The sequence below is a fragment of the Phacochoerus africanus genome, chromosome 2 (assembly GCF_016906955.1).
Source record: "Phacochoerus africanus isolate WHEZ1 chromosome 2, ROS_Pafr_v1, whole genome shotgun sequence".
Taxonomy (NCBI): domain Eukaryota; kingdom Metazoa; phylum Chordata; class Mammalia; order Artiodactyla; family Suidae; genus Phacochoerus; species Phacochoerus africanus.
The window spans coordinates 131033759-131052940 of NC_062545.1; the positions used below are offsets into that span (position 1 = coordinate 131033759).

Genomic DNA, 19182 nt, shown 5'->3' on the forward strand with positions numbered 1-19182 from the left:
AGTGTTTCATTTCACTGCTTAGAGTTCAAGCAGCATACGCATGAAAACATGCAGTACAGCAAATGACAGTGAAACACTGAACTTTTAGAGTAAACTTACTATGACTTTACTCTTCCAAAATATTTTTGCAAATCAGATTTTTTTATGAAAAGAGCATTCTTGAGTGCCTTCTGTAAGACATTGTTTTAGGCCCAAAGGATATATATAACAAGAGAACAAAAGACTTGGAGTTTATGTTTGTGGAGGGGTGATGCATGGACAAAAATACATGAGTAAAGTATCTAATATGTCAGTGATAAGTACTGTGGAGCCGATAAAGCAGGGAAAGGGTATAGAGAGTTCTAGGCAGGAGTTAGAACTTATAGTTCTAAATAACATTGGTCATGGAAGGCTTCACTTAGTGACATCTAAGCAAAGATCTCCAGTTGATGAAGGAACTGTATGTACACCCAGGAGATGAAATGCTAAGATGTGGTCAGATTCTTATATTTTGAAGGTAGAGCTGATAAAATTTACTGGTAGATCACATGTGTACTAAGAAAGAGAAAAGGAATCAAGAATGATGTCATCTTTCAGTCTAAGCAAGTGGAAGGATGGAATTATTTACTGAGTTGAGGAAGATCTTAGGTAGCATAATATGGGAGTGGAGACAAGATTAGGAGTTCAGTTAGATATTCATGTGAGGAAAGTAGGAGGGAGAGATTAAGGCAGAGGTATAAATTTGGGAGTCATCAGGATGTAGATGTTATTTAAAGCCATGAGACTGCATGTGATCATCAAGGAAGTGAATGTATACAAAGAGATCAAAGGACTGAGCTCTTGAACTATTAGTGAAGTCAGTGAGATGAAATAGAATTAAGGCAGAGGAAATTGAGAAGTGGCCAGTGAAGTGGGAGACAAAGCTGAAGACTGTTTCAAGGAGGGAGTGATAAGTTGTGTCAAGTAAGAGGATTGAGAAATGACCACTGGATTACTCTGTGGAAGATAATGGTTTTGGTAATGGAGTAGGACAAAAAGCTTGATTGGGGTGAGTTTAAGAAAGAATTGGAGTTAGGTATAGAGTTATTTTTAAGTGGAATTTTAAGTGGAATTGAAGAATTGGGGGATTTAATTTTTTTAAAATTTATTCATTCATGTAAAGGAGTTTTGGAGTTCCCTTGTGGCTTAGTGGTAACGAGCCTGACTAGTATCCATGAGGATGTGGGTTCGATTCCCAGCCCCACTCAGTGGGTCAAGGATCTGGCCTTGCTATGAGCTGTGGTGTAGGTCACAGATGCGGCTTGGATCTAGCATTGCTATAGCTGTAGTCTAGGCCTGCAGCTACAGCTCCAATTCGACCCGTAGCCTGGGAACTTCCATATACTGCAGGTTTGGCCCTAAAAAGCAAAATAAATGAGTGAATGAGTGAATGAATGAATAAGTGTTGCTTTAGGGTTAAGGGAAGGGGAGTTTTTCTCATTTAAAATTATTCATTTAACGTATTTGATGGCTTCTTGTATGCAAGGACCAATTCTGGGTTTCTGAGTTACACCAGTGGGGAGATAAATTCCTGCCCATTTGCAGTTTTTCTAGTGTATAACAAAATATAAGAACAGATATTGCAAAGGCTTAGGTAGATGTGATTTAAAGCCATGCATGTCTCTAACACACTAATGAATCATCTGGGGATCTTGTTAAAATGTAGATTCTGATTCAGTAGTATTTTGAATATCAGTGATCTGAGATTTTTCTACCTTGAAACAGAAGATACACTTTTCATATTTGTTGGTTTTTTAACTTGATAACATTCAGTTTATCTAGTGAGTTTCAATATATTAAAGAATTGTTAAACTTTTTAGATTTGATGAGGATATTGTAGTTTTTTTCAAAATCCGTACTTGTTTAAAAGCATACAGAAGTACATATCAATCAAAAGTAAGATGTTGAGGATTTGCTTCAGGATAATATGGGAGGGTGGCAAGTGGAGGAAGTGTGCGTGGGGCAGAATTAGCTATTGGTTGATGACCATTGGGACTGGATGATGGGTTTATAGGGGTCCTTTATGCAGGTGAATGTTTCAAAATTGTCTATAATAAAAAGTTTTAGCAATAAGTAGAGTTCCTTGGTGGCCTAGTGGTTAAGGATTTGGTGTTGTCACTGCTGTGGCTCACATTTGATCCCTGGCCTGGAAGCTTTGCATGCTGTGGGTGCTAGCAAAAAAAAAAAAAAGAAATGTAGCAAACAGGGACAAAGTCTAAAGTTCTGGTATTCACTGTCTTGATTTAAGACTATATGTTTGTTTGAGTTTTTCTTCCTTAGGTGAATCAAGTATGTCTGGCTTACCTCTGTTAAGTTTTTGGCCTATATTAGGCCAAAATAGAGTTTCTGTTACTTAGCCTGTCTCAGGCTAAGTTGCATTTGCACTCAATTATCTCTTTGCTTCCTCTTTAGGCCTCGCCTTGGTGTTACCCTTCACAAGGTTGTGGTAGCAGGAGCCCTTTATCTTTTGTTCTCCGGCATGGAAGGGGTCCTCAGAGTTACTGGGGTCAGTATTGCTTATCTGAGTTTTTGTAGTCATTTCAGATGTATTGTTTTTGTCTTGAGAAGGTGAATTGGAAATGTGGACTTCTTTATCATTCCTCTAAAGCACCTTTTGGCTCTGGTTTTCAAAATAGATGTCCATTTCATTTTTTTTCTTTTTAATCTATCAGAACTTTTAAATTCAATATGTGACAGGGAATGCCTTCCCACTTGTATACTCAGATTACTACTTATTTACTAGTTCCTCGGTGGGGAGCAGCGGTGGAGCAGTGGGCTCCCTTCTTGTGTAATCATGCACACAGTGGTTAATCGGACTTTTGTTTTAAAGTGACAGTGCTCTTTGCTTAACCAGCACTTAAATTTCAAAGGCTTTCTTAAAATGGCACATAATTCTTGAGAATTACATAATTATGCCTTTTGCCAGGAAAGGAAACCAAAGCACTGAGATGTAAGTGATGGAGAAATTTATATTAGAGCTGGATTAATGTGAAAAAGTGAACCCCCTTAGGTCATTCCATTTATTTTCCTATTTATTTAAAAATTACTCTCTGTAATAACTTGTTAGAGTCAAGGTGGTAAATGCTATATACTTGATTTTTCTCTCAAACTGGGCTCAATAAGTTTTGCAACAAATCACCCCTTAGGTGAAATACTTTATGGATACAGATTTGGTTTTCAAACCACACTGTTCTCTGTATGTAATTTCCTTAGACTTTTAGCAACTTTAATCCTCTGCCAATTTCATTTTCTTCTTCTGCTGTAGCATTTTTCTTATCCCTTGGCTTTGATAGTAAACCTGGCCCTCTCAGCAATTGATGCCTGTATTATTTTATGGATATCCTTTCAATAATGCCCTGGCGATTGGGTAATTAGGGTTGTTTAAATAGCGTCTTAAATTTGTGGAAACAGGCAGCACAGTTTGGGGGACAGATAAGGTATTTGCCTTACATCTTATTTCGAGGTGAGCTCTTTTTTGTAAAAATATATTGTAGTACAATATTAGAAATCAGTAATTCTTAGTATATTAATGATGAAGTGATTTTAATTATGCGGAGGGCCTTTTTAAACATAGAGCTAAAATCAAAATAATTAGAAATAGTAGGATGGGATGGGGAGCTTATAGCACCATGTCAGTTTTGGTGTGGTTGCTTCTTAATGTGGACCTTAGCATGCTAGGAACTCTGGTGGTTGTCCCTTGTTAGTTAGCAGCATGTTTCATTGTATTGAGATCATAATCAACAATTTGTGCGAAATGTGTACAGCTGTATATTCTACATGATGGTTTGTCAGAAGGGAAGAATGACGAGGGCACCAAATGTTACTCCTTCTTGTTTTCTTTCAGTTCAAATGCAGAAGCACTCCAGATGATTAAAAATGCAGAATCATTTGCCGATTTCTTTTCTGTTCCTTTCTAGACATCTCTTTTTTCACCACCTCTTTTTCTTTGTCTGCAGGCCCAGACTGATCTTGCTTCCTTGGCCTTTATCCCCTTGGCTTTCCTAGACACTGCCCTGTGCTGGTGGATATCCTTCTCATTGGCTTGTTTGATGGCGGTCCGTTTTCTCCCTTTGGAGATGGGTTTTCATTGATCTTTCTGCCAAGGGTTTTTTTTTTTTTTTTTTTTAACCAGTTTTGTTGATTACCCTTTAGTCTGGATTAGGGTATTTTCAGTCTAACACCCTGGGGCCTCAGGTAAGCATTCCTTTGTTTATTTTTAATTGTTAAAATTGCATCAGAAATTGGTGATTGTGATCTGAGCACAGGATAAAAGCTCCTGGCTTTTTTTTTTTTCAATGAACATTTCACTTTACTTTGGACTTATTTGTGCACCCTACTTAGAATCACTGGCATGCTCTGTCCTGCCATTTCTTTCACTTTTGGGGGATTATTAAATACTTTGAAAACTATGAAAAGATTTTGATTCTTAAACTCCGTTTTGGGAACTACTTAAGTTTGTGTGATGCTCTTAAAATTCTGTGTAGGTTTTAGTAGATTTAAACCTTTACAGGGTAAATGTTTTGTATCCTTATTCAAAACCTGACTTGAGATTGTCTGAAGGCTTCAACTCTTTGAAATAAATATTGATTCATTTACAGGCCAAGTCAACCAACATGTAACAGATGAATTTCTATTTAAGTAATTTTTTTCTCCCACTCTTAAAATTAAATATTGTTTATTAGGGGCTTGGCCCATAGGAGTAAAGATTTGAGTTTTTGGATTTTTATTTTTTGGGATTTTCTTTTTTAATATGTTTTGATATGGGGGTATTTGATGCACCCCACTTTGAATCACTGGCTGCTCTGCTCCTGCCCTGCTCCTGTGCAATATTATTGTCTCGATAGACTTGTGGTGATTGTAAAAGCTGAATGTAAACACAACTACAATTCTGTGAATTTGAGTAGGTTGTCATATATCAAAATCTTTGAAATTGAAATCTTGATTCAAATGGCCAAGCTGTTCTAGATCACTTATTTTTCAGATGTGTTTTGTGACCCTCTATAAATTGGGAGGAGTGGAGAGAGGGAGGTGGGATTAGACCCTAAGTAAGATAAACCAATGATTAGGTAGCAGCTCAGTCTCTGTCAAAGCATGGACCAAGTTCCAAGTCACTCATTTTCGTGTTTGCTCATTCTGGAAGTTGGACATGAGAGTAGATATCCTCTTTGGTAGTCATCAGTTCCCTTCTTGTCTTCTGTGGCAGCTTCTACTTGGGAATAATGTTCTGAAAATGGAGTCATTGCTTTTAGAGCCTAACTGCCTAGAATCATCAGTGAATTCTAATTGTACTGTCCTTTTATAATTCAGCATTGATTAGGCAACTGATGGCAGTTTTATTCATATGGCACAAGGGGTTTGAATATAGAACTCTGGAAGGTTGTAGGCATGAGTGTATTTATGACCTGAGCCTCAGTTAGCTGGGACAGTGAAAACAGAGCTGCTTACCTTAAAGGAAGAGGGAAGGTAATGCTAAGTCATATTCCCTTGCCTCTTACTCATTTTCATTTCATTTTCTTCTATTTGTCTGTCTTTATTTCATTTTTGTTTTTTAGAAAAATGCTTCTTTATTTCTCTATTTAACATTTTCCTCTTTTCTTTTTTCTTATTTTCTTTCTTTTTTTGTCTTTTAAGGGCTGCATCCGAGGCATATGGAGTTTCCCAGGCTAGGGGTCGAATCGGAACTGCAGCTGCTGGCTTATACCACAGCCACAGCAACTGGGGATCTGAGCCGAGTCTGCAGCCTACACCACAGCTCATGGCAACGCTGGATCCTTAACCCACTGAGCGAGGCCAAGGATCGAATCTGTGTCCTCATGGATACTAGTCAGATTCCTTTCTGCTGAGCAGCCACAACGGGGACTCCCTTATTTTTTTTCTGTTCTCATGTTATCCTGGTTCTGTCATCTTCAGTATCTCATTGAAAATGCAGACTTTCTTATTAACCTTGGTAAGGCTTGGGGTGTTTGTGAGATTGAGAATAAGAGAGCTGTAAGGCCTATGGGATCCATAGCTCTGTCATTATGACCCCAGAGCCTCCTAGTAACATGAGGGTTAATTTACTAGCTTTTGTTTTTTCCTGACTGTTGATTTCCTTGACCTTCAAACACATATTTATTAGTCTGACTCAAACAATGAAGCTATTAAAACTTCGGAGGAACATTGTAAAACTCTCTTTATACCGACATTTCACCAACACGCTTATCTTGGCAGTGGCAGGTAAGCTGGGGACTTTCTTCCTCATATTTAAATGTGATCCATGTAGAACAGAGATTTTTAATCTAAGAGGTCATGGGTGGGTTCTCTAAAATTACATAGAAAAGATTTGTGGATTTCACTTAGGGAAGGGATCTTTAACTTTTGTGATTCTCCAGAGGCATTTGTGGTTCAGAAAAGATTGAGAACCACTTATTTTAAGTATACTAACTGAAAATTAATTGCATATAATTTCAGCTCTTAGTATATTGCTATCCTGTCTCCATTCTTTTTCTTGAGGCAAGTTAGTTTGAGTGCCATATACCATTCGGATTCCTTTTAGAAGACTTTAATACTTGCTTATTTGGTTTTATTAAATAGCTATAGAATTTTAGGTCAGATTACATTCCCATTATATTTCTTTTTTTCTCTGTGTGTGCTTTTTTAGGCCTGCACCTGTGGCATATGGAAGTTCCTACAGCTGCCAGCCTACAGCACAGCTACAGCAACGAGGGATCTGAGCTTCATCTGCAGTATACACCAGAGCTCACCGCAATGCTGGATCCCCAACTTAGTGAGGCCGGGGATCAAACCTGCATCCTCATGGATACTACTCAGATTCATTTCCTCTGAGTGACAGCGGGAACTCCACCATTATATTCCTTTTACGTATGTCACTAAGCATGTGTAAAATATAGGCATTAGGTAGAACATAGCCAGAGTAGGCTTATTTCCGGCCTTTTGGCCCTTGTACCAGGAATAGTGAGGTCTAGCCTGTGATTAGAACCAACAAATTGTGTTTGTCTTATAGTCATTTTATCAACCTTTTTTTCCATCTGACCAGCTAAAGACAAATTAGCATTACTGTGCTAAGGATAAAGGAAGGGAAAAAGTCTGTTATTGATAATGCTGGGAAAAGTCTTACTTCCATTATCTTCTTTTCCAATTCTCAGGGTTACTGAAGTAACCAGATAGTAAACAAAACTATTATTTAAGTACAGTAGTTAAATAAATCTGTATTGAATAAATATGTTAAAAACCAGAAAAGTGAATGTGATGTTTGGGGGTTAGGGATGTGTGTGATTCCACTTAATCAGAATTGAAGAATGTAATTGGGGATGTAAAGCAACATTTACACTGATCTGGTATTTTAATTCCTCTTAGCATCTATTGTGTTTATCATCTGGACCACCATGAAGTTCAGGATAGTGACTTGTCAGTCGGTGAGTTACAAACACATGGATTTATGAAGAGTATACAGTTTGTTATACACAATGATGATGATGATGATGATGATAGTAAGGTTTGCACCTTATAAAAAATTAGATTTGTCTCTACTCTGAGGATTAGAATGCATCTCTTCTGAGTATTCTGCGTTACTGTAGTGCTTGGTATGGTAGGTTTGTTGTGTTTTGTTTGGGGGAGAGAGGGTCTAACTATACTAGTAGCTCGAGAGAATTTTATAAGTGATAACCATGGTCTGTCATAACCCAGTCTTGCCTTAACTAAAAATTCTCAGTCAAGATGTCCAGAGTCCTAAACATTAAGTATGTGTGAATAATGCCAGTCTGAGTAAAAGCCATGTCCTTAAGATCTGAGCACAAAGACTATGGCCATTAGCATTTCTTCGGAGGCATCTTAGGCTCTATTTTGGTAAAACTAAATAAATGAAAATTACAAAAAATAACCTGATGTTATTTTCTCTTACCAAGTTATAAAAACCCTTCCCTAAAGGTTTTCACAGCTCTAATGAAGCATTGACAAGTGCTCTACTCAGTACCTTTTCTTTCACAATAGTGAACAGTACAAGGAAAGAAATTAGGTTCATTTACTTTCTATCCCAAGCGCTTGGCACAGTGCTTCTTAGCACATAGCAAGCCCTTAGTAAATATAAATTGAATGATTAAATAGTTTTCGTTCTATTTCAGAGGCTTTAAGGGGTAAGATAATGCATAAAAAATGTATTTTTTCCCCCTTTTGGTAGGATTGGCGGGAGCTGTGGGTAGACGATGCCATCTGGCGGTTGCTATTCTCTATGATCCTCTTTGTCATCATGGTTCTGTGGCGACCATCTGCAAACAACCAGAGGTTTTTGATACTTTTTATTCATGTTGTTAACCATTGAATAGCCATGTCATCAATTTAGTGTTGTGACAGTGTCAGGGGTATGTCATACAATGGAAATAATACTCATTGGGCCTGAAATCAGGAGAGTTGGGTTCATGTCTCAGCTCTCCTATTAAATTGATTTTTGGCATGCTGCCTGTTTTCACCTCTCTGGGCCTTTCTTTCATCTTCACATAATGTGGGGGAATTGATACCTATTGATGTGAGGTCCCTTTCAGTTCTGACATCTTCTGTTAATGTAAGTATTTTTATGGGTAAATAAGGGAGGTGGATAGTTATGTGACAGTTGTAATGAAAGTCTCACCTAACTAGCATCCAAAAGGAAAGAACAATTTCTGTAGTTAGAAGCTCAGCTTACTTTGTTACAATAGAGAGGGTAAAATGAAAACTTAAGTGACTGACTGTGAATTTGCTTTGTTTGCTTTGTTCCTATAGGAAAATCTCAGTTATTTAGGAATTGGCTGTGTTTATTTTGTGACTAGCCATGCCTTTGTTTCCCTTTTTTTCCCCTCTCTTCTTGTGCATTTAGACAGTTAAGGGCTTATATTATGCAACTACACCAAGAAAGGAAAGGATGAGATGCTATAACTAAGGGTGTGGTGACCCTTTACATTGATCAATATATTTATTTTTTGTAGATAGACTTCTCATAGATTTATTCCTGTGTCATATTATAGGCACACACATATATATTTCCTCTTTCTATATAATCTATATCCTCTTTCCTTCCCCACAAAACTCACAAAAGGAAGCCTTCCAACATTGCCATTAGGCTTTCCTGGACAGCCAGGGGCAAGAAAGAACCATCTCACAACAGCTCAAGGAAAATAGCTGCCCTTAGACTCTGGGGTCTTTGAAGTTGTGGCATTCCTAAGACCCAAGTGGAGGAAAGAAGAAAGGAAACAACTGCAGTGTGACAGGATTCTGGGATGAAAGTGCACAGTGACTCCTTTAATGGCAGGCTGGCTCCTAGAACTCTTAGGGTGGGAATAAAAGTGGGAGCCCTATGGCTCTTCAGATGCTGCCCAAAGCCTGTGGCCCTACCCCCTCCTTTAATGAGGCAGCACAGGGACCATGGGCTCAGCCAACTGCCCCATTGTACTCTAGGTGGTAATCTGGGTCAGACTGAAATCTGCTACCTTCGTCTTCCCACGCACCAGGCAGGGCCCACTGCTCCGTCACCTCTGGCAGCTGTTTCCCAGCCTTTTCTGCCCCCTCCCTCTACATCAAGCTGTTCATCTTCTGCTTACTTGCTAATATATCTGTACATAAAATTTTTTCCCTTTCTTCAATCTTTTTTTTTTTTTTTAATGGCTGCACCCACAGCATATGGGAAGTTCCCAGGCCAGGGATTGAACCCATGCCTCCAAAGTGACCTGAGCTGCTTCATTTGGATCCTTAACCCACTGTGCCATGATGGGAGCTCACCTTTCTTCAGTCTTTTAAAAATTGTTTTGCTTTACCTCCCCTTTTCCTTTCTCCTTTTCTTCTAAAACATTGTGCTCACTGCCTGTAATTCCCATGTCAATAGCCTAATCTGATTAGGCTGTTCCATGTTCAAATATGGAATCTTCTTTTACTCACTCAACAGTGCATTGTGGAAATACTTTCCAAGACAACTGGCTTAAATTAAACTCATCTATTTTCATGGATGACACTATATTACATGGTACAGCTGTAATAAAGTTAATTAACTTGCTTCCCTATTTATGGGTATTTGGACTATTTCCAGCTCGAGTGTTTCAGAGTCCCCAAGACCACCAATATGTTTAAAAGGATTCGTGGGAGTTCTCATTGTGGCTCAGCAGAAACGAACCTGACTAGTATCCATGAGGATGTGGGTTCAATCCCTAGCTCTGCTCAGTAGGTTGAGGATCTGGCATTGCCATGAACTGTGGTGCAGGCTGGCAGCTACAGCTCTGATTTGACCCCTAGCCTGGGAACTTCCATATGCTGCACCTGTGGCCCTAAAAAAAAAAAAAGACTCATGGGACTCAGCATATAGTTGTGAGTAAATACTTAGATCCAAGGTTTATTACAGTAAAATGGTGAGATTAGCAAGGAGAAAGGACACAGGTAGAGTATGGAAAAATCCATGTTTTCTTTTTGTCTTTTGTCTTTTTAGGGCCATACCCATGGCATATGAAGGTTCCCTGGCTAGGGGTAGAATTGGAGCTGCAGCTGCTGGCCTATGCCACAGACACAGCAACATGGGATCCGAGCCATGTCTGCGACCTACACCAAAGCTTATGGCAATGCTGGATCCTTAACTCACTGATGAAGGCCAAGGATCAAACCTGCAACCTCATGGTTACTAGTCAGGTTCATTAACCATTGAGCCATGACAGGAACTTCCTTGTTTTCTGAATGTTCTTTTCCTCCTCTAAGGAAGTACATCAAGTATGCTTCTTTTCCCAGCAGCAAAAAATACTCAGGGAAGCCAGAGACTTAGCACTCAGGTTATTATGGGGGGGCTGGTCGCATAAGCACCCTCTACCTAATATACGGTAAAATTCCAGATCCCCAGAAGCAAAGCAAATTTTATTATAAATTGCATATTCAGTCTAGGCACAGTGATCTACCCTTAATCATTTAGGCACCAGATCAAGTGCCAAGTTCCTGGACATCAGCCATGGGGCATCCTTTTATGTAGGCCCTTCTTAAGGCCTACTCTGTTAACTCTTATACTTAGGGGTATTAAAAATAGGAGTAAGTGGAGATCCTTAATGATCTAGTGGTTAAGGATTCAGCATTGTCATTGCTGTGGCTCAGGTTCTATCCCTGGCCTGGAAACTTCTGCATGCTGTGGGTGGGGCCAAAAAAATAGGAATAAGCTACAAGAATATATTAAATACCCTTGCACATGTTACTGAACCAAACTTGGGTCCATTTGCCCATGTACAATAAGGCCAGTCTACTGGCACTGGATTGTGGTGAAGTGCCAGAGTCCCGCTCCAGCAGGTCCAGGGCCTCCTGAAGGAGGGGCAGCATCGGCGAAGGAATGGACACAGACCCAGCGTTTGTGTGGGACTGCTTGTTTATTGATTGAATCGACCAAGCTTATATACAATTTTTATTTCTTCTTAGCATGCATCATACATCTGCTGATATTTTTTAACTTTCCAATCCACCAACTATATCCTCATGATTTGCATATCAAGGGGACATTCACAATGGTTTTTTTTCTTGTTCTTTCCACTTGACTTCTCAGTATTTAATATACTTATAACTGTGACCTAATTCTTATGGAACAGAAAGAGAAGGCTTGTTAACTATAGAAATCTCTTTGTTTAGCTCTATTTTTCATTAGCAAAGTTATATAGTATCAAAGGTTTCTAAAGAAGATCTTTTTAGTCTTTGTGGTTAGATCAAAAGGGCAGATCACAGTAGAAATAGAGGCCGTGACGTCTACACTCTTTGGGGTAGAGCTAATAGACCTGACATATCAGTTCACAATTGGCTGGCCTTTTGCAGCAGCCCCATATTTTCCTAACTTGTTTTTAGTTGCTAGGTATAAACTGTACCAGCTTTCCTCGTGTCAATGCCCAGTGCCTACTGTATTTATCAACTATTCCCTGGTAGGGAAAACAACTTCACACATAGGGGTTAAATGGCCCATGTCTTGGCCTATTGTCAAACCTAAACATATTGTTCTCACAAACACTGGTAATCAGAAAGCATTCTATTGGGGACTTTCTTAGAAAGGGGCAGTCCCCAAAGTGGAAAGGGGGATAGAGAAAGGGGGAATTGTAGGGACTTTAGGGATTTCTTGCAGCTTCTGAGAAAGCACTAATCCCTGACGTTTACACTCTCCTGGGTCTTTTTCTTGGAATCTTTTATTAAGCTGTAATTCCCCAGCTCCCAAAGTTTGCATTGGCAGTATGACTGAACAGAGAAGAAGCAGCAGGACTGTCGCTTTCCCAGACTTGCCATGCAGTCTGGGGTCATCAGTCTCCTTGACCATATCAGGAGGCAGACTTTCACGAACGGGTCCCAGCAGTGAAGGAAAGCATAGTGGTTATTGCAGGGCTCCAAGCAAGGAGTCCAGGCTTGCTTAAAAAAATCTGAACTTGGAGTTCCTTAAGTGGTGTAGTGCCATCTGTGGTGTCTCTGCAGTGCCAGGGTGCAGGTTCGATCCCCACCTAGCACAGTGGATTAGAGCATCTGGCATTAATGCAGCTGTGGTGCAGGTTGCAGCTGTAGCTTGGATCTGATCCCTGGCCCAGAAACTCCATATACAGTGGGGCACCCAAGAAAGAAAGAAAGGAAAAAAGCAAACTGAAAAAAAACTCCTTAATTACTCTTGGTTTTCAGAAAGATTTTAAAAGACAGAGTCACGTGGGGTGGTCTAGGGTTCATGATCAGCTCCTGGACATTCTTCTGATTGGTTGCTGGTGAGGTAATCTGGAGTCAACACTGTTAGCCCTCTGATTCCAAACCATTTGGGGTCTATGTTTGTGGCAGCATACAGTTAACTTCTATCTGCTGGGGATTTCAGGCTCTGCAAAACAGCTCAAAGGACATGGCTCAGAATATTATCTATAGCTCTTGAAGGGGAACTAAAGGTCCTTGACTTTGTTTAATTGCTGAACATATTTTGTCTTGCTTGACTATTCTCTCTCTCTCTTTTTAAGGGTTGTACCTGGCGGCATATGGAAGTTCCCAGACTAGGGATGGAATTAGAGCTACTGCTGCCAGCCTACACCATAGCCACAGCAATGCCAGATCGGAGCCGAGTCTGCAGCCTACACCACAGCTCACAGCAATGGCAGTTCCTTAACCCACTGAGCGAGGCCAGGGATTGCACCCTGCATCCTTATGGATTCTAGTTGGGTTCGTTACCACTGAGCCACAGCAGGAACTCCCTTGACCACTCTCATTTTTCTGGTTAAATTTATTCTTTGGAATTCTGGGAAGGTCTTGGAGGCTAAAGTTTTTCTTTGTAGGAAAGGCAGGCAGAGGACCTGGGAGGATCTGTTTTGGGAAGGCCCCATGGAGTCCTGGCTAAGCTACATGCATTTATTCTTACACACTCCAATACTTCCATGCCCCATTTTTTTCTCATTGTGCTTATTACCATCTAAAATCTATATATTTAATATTTACTATCTCCCTTCTCTCCCCAGCCCCCACCCCCCAAACCAGATGTAAGTTCCATGGGGGCAAAGAACTGTTCCTGGCTACATGGAGTTAGCCACCCTGCAAAATCTGAGGGAATGGTCCCCATAAGACTGTTCTTACCTCTGACCCCCAGTTGCAAGTCTAGCTGAGATTTGATAATTCACCAGAAGAACTCATAGAATCCACTGAACACGGTTATGTTCATATCTAGGGCTTATTACAGAAAAAGGTTAAAAATTAAAGTCAGCCAAGAGGAGGAGTTCCTGTCATGGCTCAGTGGAAACAAATCTGACTAGCATCCATGAGGACACAGGTTCGATCCCTGGCCTCACTCAGTAGGTTAAGGATATGGAGTTGCCATGAGCTGTGGTGCAGGTTGCAGACACGGCTGGAATCTGGCGTTGCTGTGGCAGCTCCAATTCGACCCCTAGCCTGGGAACCTCCATGTGCTGCAGATGCAGTCCTACAGGGGGAAAAAAAAAACCAAGGAAAGAGACTTAGAGTGCAGAGCTCAGCAGAGGTCCAAATGCAGCATGTCAAGTTGTCTGCTCCCTGTGGAGTTACAGTGTTTCCTCTTCCAGGTTGCAGTGTACCAGGGAAACTCACTCGAGCCTTTGGTGTCCAGAGATTTTTATTGGGGCTGGATCACCTACTGCCTGTGTGGCTGACCTTCAGTCTCCAGTTGCTTCAGTTGCTAATTCCTCTGGAGATCGGAAGTGATGCCATAGAGACCTCATCACAAGTCATGCTCTTAGACTGTCTTGTGGCCAAAGCCCAAGTGGGTGACCAAAGATACTCCCCATCAGACAGGATATGCCAGGGGCAGAGATTACCTCCCAGTATTTGAGAACAAAGGCCAGACCTCTCCTTGTGTATATAAGGTTAAATTTTCAGTACACAGTGGCCCAATACCAGATGCTCAGTACATATTAGCCAGTGGACTTGGGATTGCTGGGTTAAAAGATATATGTATTTGCAAATTTTGTTTTTATTTATTTCTTGCTTTTTAGGGCCGCACGTGCTGGCTGCACCCACTATATATGGAGGTTCCCAGGCTAGGGTTCAAATAAGAGCTATAGCTGCCAGCCTATACCACAGCCACAGCAACATCAGATCCAAGCTGCGTCTGTGACGTATACCACAGCTCATGGCAACGCTGGATCCTTAACCCACTGAGCAAGGCCAGGGATCAAACCCGCAACCTCATGGTTCCTGGTTGGATTCATTTCTGCTGTGCCATGACGGGAACTCTGAGTCTTTGCTCTTTAAAAAAAAAAAAAAATTGGCTTGTTTAATTTTAGGAAACCATTATCAGATTTTGATTGGATTTTAATTGAGTTTAATGGATTAATGAGGGAAATTATATATCTTTTTGATAACCTTATCTTTGTGATATCTCTCCATTTTTCAGTCCTTTCAGTGCTTCAGTTCTGTAACTTTAAGTGTGTTTTGAAAATTTTGTGGCTGTTATGGATGCAACCTCTTTTAAAAAAATAGTTAAGGCTTTTCCACTTAAGGTAGGAATGCTTTTGTTTTTGTTTATCATATCCATCAGCCCTCCTAAGTTATCTTGTTCTAATAATTTCTAGATTTTCTCATTAGATTGGTTATTATCTCCAATTAGTAATCTTCCTGTCTCTTTCTGACTCTTGTGTTTGCTAGGCCTTCCTGTATAATATTGAATAGAGGAAATGAGAGTGGGCCTCATTATCTTATTCTGACTTTAAAATAAGTGCATCTCAAGCATCACATTGACTTTTATATTTACTGTAATTTTTGTTAATTACCTTTTAAAAGGTTTTAGGTATTCCCTATTAAGAGTTTTTCTTATCATGTAAGGGAGATTTTAAAACAAGGTAGAATGAAAATAATAGGCAGCAGTAAAATGGAAAAAAATAGGCAGCAGTATGAGTTCAAAGCCAAAGCATTCTGAGAATTACCTATCCTCCAGCTGTTTTGCTGAATCTCTTGCAAATTGTGAAGGAAAGAAAACTGAAATATACCAGATTGGGCCCTCATCTTCTCAGCTCCCCACTTGGAAATGGCGATCTTCAATTACGTGGGGCACACAAGACCAAGCTCTCCATCTTATAACTACCAATTTGAAGGCTGAAATTTTGAATTACATGAGAATTTGCTTACCCCTGTGTGATACATATGCTTATAAACGAACATTTATTGAATGATTATTGTCATTCTGAGCACTCTACTTGAATTAACTTACCTGCTTTTCACACAACACCTTTATGAGTAATGTTCTATTATTATCCCCATCTACAGATGAGGAACCTGGGGCACAGAGGAAATAAGCAACTTGTCTAAGATCACAAGTAGTCTGTGGCTGAGCCTGCACTCGTAAATATCATACTGTCTTGCTTCTCTTGCTAGTGTAGGCAATCAAGAGCTTTATGATGGGGAAGAATTATGTTATTATTCATTGAACTGATTTTGAATGACTATAGTTGAGGTTTCATAATTTGTCCTGTTAAATCCAGATAGTGGAGTAGTTTTTTAGTTTTCTGATTTTTTTCTGTTTTACCTTTGTTCTGTTAGGTTTGCCTTTTCACCATTGTCTGAGGAAGAGGAGGAGGATGAACAAAAAGAACCAATGCTGAAAGAAAGCTTTGGTAATGATAAAATTCAGCTTTTATTTGTGCTCTGTTCTTTTCTGGTTTTTAGAAATGAAGTATAACATTTAGATTATCAAAATAAAGAGACTTTTTTTTTTTTTTGCCTTTTAGGGCTGCACCTGCGGCATATGGAGGTTCCCAGGCTAGGGGTCGAATCGGAGCTGTAGCCGCCGGCCCATAACAGAGCCACAGCGACAACAGATCCGAGCCATGTCTTCGATCTACACCACAGCTCACGGCAATGCCGGATCCTTTAACCCACTGAGCAAGGCCAGGGATTGAACCCGAAACCTCATGGTTCCTAGTCGGATTCGTTTCCCCTGTGCCACGACAGGAGCTCCAAGAGACTTTGATATAAAGTACATTGTTTATCGTTTTATAACATGTTGTTCTTCAGTTTGGTATGTGGTTAAATTAGTGGGAAGTGAAAGTAAGGGTATGGATCTTTAGTTGAAACCATGGTAAGTTCGATAAATAATGGTACATTATATATCCAGCTTAGGAGTTCCCACTGTAGTACAGTGGGTTAAAAATCTGGCGTCATTCTGGTGACACTAGTTCAGTTCCTGGCCCAGCATGGTGGGTTAAGGATCTGATATTGCAGCAGCTGTGGTGTAGATCAGAGCTGAGGCAAGGATTCCGTCCCTGGCCCAGGAACTTCCATATGCCAAGGGCGCAGCTAAATAAGTAAATAAATAAATATCCAGTTTACTTGCTAGAGATGAGCTGAAAACCTAACTTTGAACTTCTCAGCACAGATATAAAGATGGAGAAAGCTATCTTTAGTATAAATTTAGTGTCAATAAATCTTTGAATACATTTTTGCTGGTCTCCTGATGGAGTTAACCAATCTTTTTTTTTTTGTCTTCTGTAGAAGGAATGAAAATGAGAAGTACCAAACAAGAACCAAATGGAAATAGTAAAGTAAACAAAGCAGTAAGTTTGACTTTTCTTTTTCCTCTGTCCTGGAGCTCAGCAGTTATGTACAGGCCTTCATGATTTTTTTTACCTATGCTGAATTAGGCTTACTTTATAAAACTCTTTTTTTTTTTGTCTTTTTGTTGTTGTTATTGTTGTTGCTATTTCTTGGGCCGCTCCCGCGGCATATGGAGGTTCCCAGGCTAGGGGTCGAATCGGAGCTGTAGCCACTGGCCTACGCCAGAGCCACAGCAACTCGGGATCCGAGCCGCGTCTGCAGCCTACACCACAGCTCACGGCAATGCCGGATCCTTAACCCACTGAGCAAGGGCAGGGACCGAACCTGCAACCTCATGGTTCCTAGTCGGATTCGTTAACCACTGCGCCACGACGGGAACTCCTATAAAACTCTTAATGTATTTACATAACAGTTTAAAAAATAAGACACAGCAAGAGATTCTGTCTAGGACCTAGTATCTTTAACTAGATGGTTTACTATTATGTCCTGAAAAGGTTCTAGACTAGTCTCATGATTCTTTTTAATGGTTTTCATCAATGAAATCATAGCCCCATTAATAACCTAACGTGATCTTCTTTGTAGTAAAGATCAAGATTTTTTTCAGTCAGCCTTTTTTTTCTCTTAAGAACTATGCATTCACTATGCCTTTAAAAGGGTTTTATAATTTATCTCAGTTTTAAGGAGCAAAGCTTACATGAAGCAGAACTCTAGGTAATAGACTCTTGAGAAGAAAGCCTTTAAGGATGTGAGATATTTTATATTTTGGTTATATGGTTTTTTAATTACATTATTTGACTTCTCTGTTAGCAGTCCCGTTTCATGATTATACTCCTTCAGAATGACAAAAGATTAAATTGCGACCTCTTTAAATCCTTACTTGAGATGTATTTTTTGGTTCATTTTAGTAATTCTGGCATTTATATATTCTCAGCAGGAAGATGATTTAAAGTGGGTAGAAGAGAATGTTCCTTCATCTGTGACAGATGTGTAAGTATTTGAATCATTACCTTAATGACCGTGGCCTTTTTCAAAGTCAGTGTTACTCTTATTATTTTATTTTGTCTTTTTTTTTTTTTTTTTTTTTTTTGCTATTTCTTTGGGCTGCTCCCACGGCATATGGAGGTTCCCAGACTAGGGGTTGAATCGAAGCTGTAGCCACCGGCCTATGCCAGAGCCACAGCAACGCGGGATCCGAGTCGTGTCTGCAACCTACACCACAGCTCACGGCAACGCCGGATCCTTAACCCACTGAGCAAGGGCAGGGACCGAACCCGCAACCTCATGGTTCCTAGTCGGATTTGTTAACCACTGCGCCACGACGGGAACTCCACTCTTATTATTTTAAATGAATGAGCGGAAGAACATACTAATAGGAATGCTTGTAGTTAACTCTAGAAGTCAAAGATTAAATTCCTTGAAATAATTTTAAAAATATTAAAAAGACATTAAAAAATAATTAAAGACTAGGACTGATATACAGATAAAAGTAATATATATTACTCATTTAGATGACATTTCTGCTCTGAAAGATTTAGCTATAGATCTTCCTAAAATCAGATAATCCTTTTGAAATTTCCAAGTTCCTTCCCACTCCTGTAGGTTTTTTTTTTTTTTTGTATCTTTAGGACCACTCCCATGGCATATGGAGGTCCAGGCTAGGGGTCGAATCAGAGCTATAGCCGCTGGCTTACACCAGAGGCACTGCAATGCTGAATCCAAGCCGTCTCTGACCTACACCACAGCTCATGGCAATGCCGAATCCTTAACCCACTGAGCAAGGCCAGGGGTCGAACCAGCAACCTCAACGGATTTGTTTCTGCTGAGCCACAATGGAAACTCCTCCATGCCTTTAATTTTAATTAAACATTGGTCCTATTAAAGTCCATATAGTTCTAGTAAGTATGAGTCTTATTTTTTTGTATTTGCTTTTTCTTTTTCTGAAATGGAATGCAAATCTTAGATAATTATAAAAAGTTTAAATGCACTCATTTTTCTCTTGTCCTTTATGAACCATTTATGGCTATATTTTACATCATTCAGTTTGTTTTTGTCTCTGCAGAGCACTTCCAGCTCTTCTGGATTCAGATGAGGTTAGTAATCAAACTATTTGCAGTTTGATATCCGGTAGCCTAGAAATTTCCATTCATTTAAATCTTG

The 19182-nt window shown here is 39.8% G+C and overlaps 1 protein-coding gene across 3 annotated transcripts in view; it reads left to right on the plus strand.

Moving 5' to 3' along the window:
* TMEM87A (transmembrane protein 87A) overlaps positions 1 to 19182 on the plus strand; it is a 44578-nt gene that overhangs the window by 24587 nt on the left and 809 nt on the right. For 2 of the 3 annotated variants that reach the window (XM_047766604.1, XM_047766605.1), the window contains exons 11-19: positions 2431 to 2524; positions 3284 to 3355; positions 6126 to 6234; positions 7375 to 7433; positions 8195 to 8298; positions 16012 to 16085; positions 16963 to 17024; positions 17957 to 18012; positions 19085 to 19115. In XM_047766604.1, the coding sequence (XP_047622560.1) occupies positions 2431 to 2524; positions 3284 to 3355; positions 6126 to 6234; positions 7375 to 7433; positions 8195 to 8298; positions 16012 to 16085; positions 16963 to 17024; positions 17957 to 18012; positions 19085 to 19115 (661 nt within the window). Of the gene's footprint in view, positions 1 to 2430; positions 2525 to 3283; positions 3356 to 3974; positions 4044 to 6125; positions 6235 to 7374; positions 7434 to 8194; positions 8299 to 16011; positions 16086 to 16962; positions 17025 to 17956; positions 18013 to 19084; positions 19116 to 19182 lie in introns of all 3 variants that reach the window. The other variant, XM_047766603.1, reaches the window with a different exon arrangement.